The sequence below is a fragment of the Phytophthora parasitica genome (assembly GCF_000247585.1).
Source record: "Phytophthora parasitica INRA-310 unplaced genomic scaffold supercont2.338, whole genome shotgun sequence".
NCBI lineage: Eukaryota > Oomycota > Peronosporomycetes > Peronosporales > Peronosporaceae > Phytophthora > Phytophthora nicotianae.
Genome location: NW_008649324.1, coordinates 1 through 3,188, shown reverse-complemented (window position 1 = coordinate 3,188; position 3,188 = coordinate 1). Strand labels below are relative to the sequence as shown.

The following is a 3,188-nucleotide window of genomic DNA, read 5'->3' as shown; positions in this document are numbered from 1 at the left end:
CACAACATTTGGGTTCTTTGGCTTTGGGATCTGCGTGCGTGAAGCTCTCGGGTTGGTTGTCTGGATCTCCTCAGCTGAGTCCGATCTCTGCGATAGTCGGGGCTTTGGGACGCGTTTAGCGAAGGCCAGTCCTTTTTCCCGACTCGACTTTGGTTTTAGGTTTGCTGGCTGTTCTTTCGATATGTCGGTGGGTTTCTTGGAGGCATTCTTGTTAATAACCCGCAGATTCTGTGAGAACGCTTTAATTCGTTCATTCTTCGCTCGCTTCTCGACTAGTTCGTCGGTGTTTAAGTCCGGTTGAAGCTTCCCTAGTTCGTAGTATCCGTCCGGTTTTTCCTTTTTATATTGCGACAACTTACAAGGTTCATACTGCACAGGACGAGCCTTGCGACTGAAGGCTAGCTGGTCTTGCTCAGTGACTACTCGACCCTCGTTGATTTCTCTTGGAGAACGACATTCTTTAGGCGAGTTTTGCATCGATGCGTTCTTCGTATTGTGGTCAGGAGATCTGATAGTTAGAGGTTGACGTGGAGGCTGGACATCTGAATAGTCGTCTAGAACGCGGCCTGGGACTCCGGTAGGCTCGTAGTAGTCGTAATCTACTGCACCACGAGCGCTTTTGGACTGGTAGCTGTTCACTCTTCCCCTTGGAGACGCTATTGGAGACTCGTGAGGAGGATTCTTCATCGGAGAACGCTGGGTTTGAATAGGAGGTGGGGGACTAGCCGCAGCTCGACCCAGATCAGTCCGGACTTGGACCTTCGTTGGCTGTCGCAACATGGTTTGGCCGTCGTAGAGGCTGTTGTTATTTTCAACTGGCCGCTGCTGTGCAGACTTTTGCTGCTGTGGTTGTGATCTGCGCTTCGGAGCACCGACACGAATCTCTTCGCTTCCGTCTGCTTTCTTAAGATGTCCTTGAGCTGTGACGGTCGCGATTTTACCTTGGAAGCGGTCGAGGAAGCTCATGTTGGTATTAACTTTGCGTTGATGATGTTTCTAGTTTTTGTGGCCGCGAGGAAGGCATGCAGGGTAACCTGGAAATAGCACACTATTTTCAGCACTAGGATTGTCACGTCAGTGTAACTGAGAAACATATCAATGGTTTTGGAAAGTGCAAAGCAGAAAAATTAGGGTGAACGGGGTAACGTACAGATTATATCGCTTTATATTTTCACATTTAATGTGACGCTGATATAATACACAGCAACAAAACACAAATAACTACAGTGGTAATTCATACTTCTGAGGTAGGAGGATAAACATAACATTCGGGCACGTGAATTTGTTTGAATTTCGTAGGGCGAAACGACGAAAAACAAAGCTCCGTAATACGAAGCACGAGCATCGCTCTAATACTGCGGGCGCAATCGTCCTTGTTGACGATTTTTATCAAGATTAGTTGAGCCATACAAACAGACATCTGTCTTTGCATTCTTTGATGCTAAACACGACGACAATTCACATATTGTGATTTTGCCTGCGTGGTCTAATGCCGACCTGCTGAGGTACACCAAGTTAACCAACTGGGTGATCGAGGCAGGTGTACGTACAGACAAAGAGAAGATGATGGATTCAATGTGGCCAAAACTCGTCGGAGAACAGTAGTACTACAGTGCCGGGAGTTATGTAGGGCTCGAGATGAGCTTTTAAATCCAGAGTTGAGGACGATTGTGCGGCAGTGAAAGATACTCAAGGTTTTCACTTGATGTGGTGGTGGTAAAGCTAAGAACCAAGTGGACCGAATTCGGCGTCACTATATCAATAATTGCAGCCAGGAAGAACACTATTTTGTGTGTTCGCTGGAAACTCTCTATTAATTCGGGGGTATGCGCCGAGCAAGTTGGGGAAGACTGTTGGCATGAACAAGCTACAGGAGATTTACACGAATGCATAATATATCGGCGCCGGTTTCCATGGTGTTGCGTACGAACTTTGCTTCACTCTGCCGTTCTACATCGTCAACTCGTCATGTTGAAGATGGGGAGGGGTCAGAATACGAGAAGATCCCAGTGAGACTCCTACGATTTATGCAGAGGCGACGCTGAGAAAAATTATGCTAAGCTTACTTGGCAACACTTGAACAGGACACTTATTGGCATCCCGACTACCCATTCTCTCCTTTCATTGACCACGTGTGAAGCTTTTTAAAAGTGGAAGTGACTTTTCCGAGACAATCCTGGCTTACACACAACATTCGACGCCTCTGAACACTATTCTACACAGTTTAAGTACAAGAATTACCCGTCCATATCACAAAGATCCACGTCATAAACCACACGCAAATGGTCATAAACCACACGTAATTTCAGAGAAAGCACAAAAAATTGAATACTAAGATTAAGTCTGATGGTAGATTCTGATTGGCTGCTCACTAGAGATAGTAACTAGCACGGCTTTGTCCGTCGGATTTTTGTGTCTGTCGAATAAATCTGTTTTTTTTTTTTCTGTATATTCAAGTGACAGGCAAAAGTTGAGATGGATTAAATCCATCGTTAAAGGACATGAACCGCGTTTGTGCTGATATGTCCTGACGCCAGTGTGTGTGAGAGATATGAAAATCCACGACGAGCCAGTCCCTAACACGTTTCTAGTTAGTTGCCCCGACCAGGAACAGCTGGAGCCTAAGCAAGATGAGATGCATGGCGGAGCAGAGCTAGAGCCTAAAGCTTGAGATGCGTGTTAATTCTCTTTTCTTTCTTTTTTAAGATCAGGACATTTAGTTAGTTTTAACTTCCTATTTGGGGGATTGATACGGCGCATTGCCATGTCCATTGGCTCAATAGATACCTTTACTAAAAATAAAAGAAAAATGGTTTCGTTCACGGCATTTTTCTTTGATCACGATTCCTTCTGCGTGCAGTAAACAAATATGTAATCAGGCATTATTGCCATAAAACGAATCAACTATACGATTGAATGAGCCTCTTTGTTTACGGTCTACTCAACGGTTCGTGATCAAAGGCCTTTGAGTGCAGCTAATATGGAGCAGACGTAGCATTACCCCCCCCCCCCCCGCAGATTTCGTTTTAAAGTTTGTGTGTGCATGCTTGTTTGCTAGTACGCTGGTCAGTCTGTAACAGCTATTAAACGTCTCCGTCGTTATACCATTTTATGATACACTTAACGAATCGGAGCATTTTCAGATAATGCAAAATGAATCGGTGGATGATGTTCATACGACCCATTGA

The 3,188-nt window shown here is 45.1% G+C and overlaps 1 protein-coding gene across 1 annotated transcript; it reads right to left on the bottom strand.

Annotated features, from left to right (window-relative positions):
• Positions 1-250: 250 nt before the first annotated feature.
• On the bottom strand, positions 251-966 carry PPTG_20184 (hypothetical protein; the record flags this gene model as incomplete). The annotated part of the gene is made up of 2 exons (XM_008918852.1): positions 251-308; positions 371-966. The coding sequence occupies 2 exons, from the start codon at positions 964-966 to the stop codon at positions 251-253; spliced, it is 654 nt and encodes a 217-aa protein (XP_008917100.1).
• Positions 967-3,188: the final 2,222 nt, after the last annotated feature.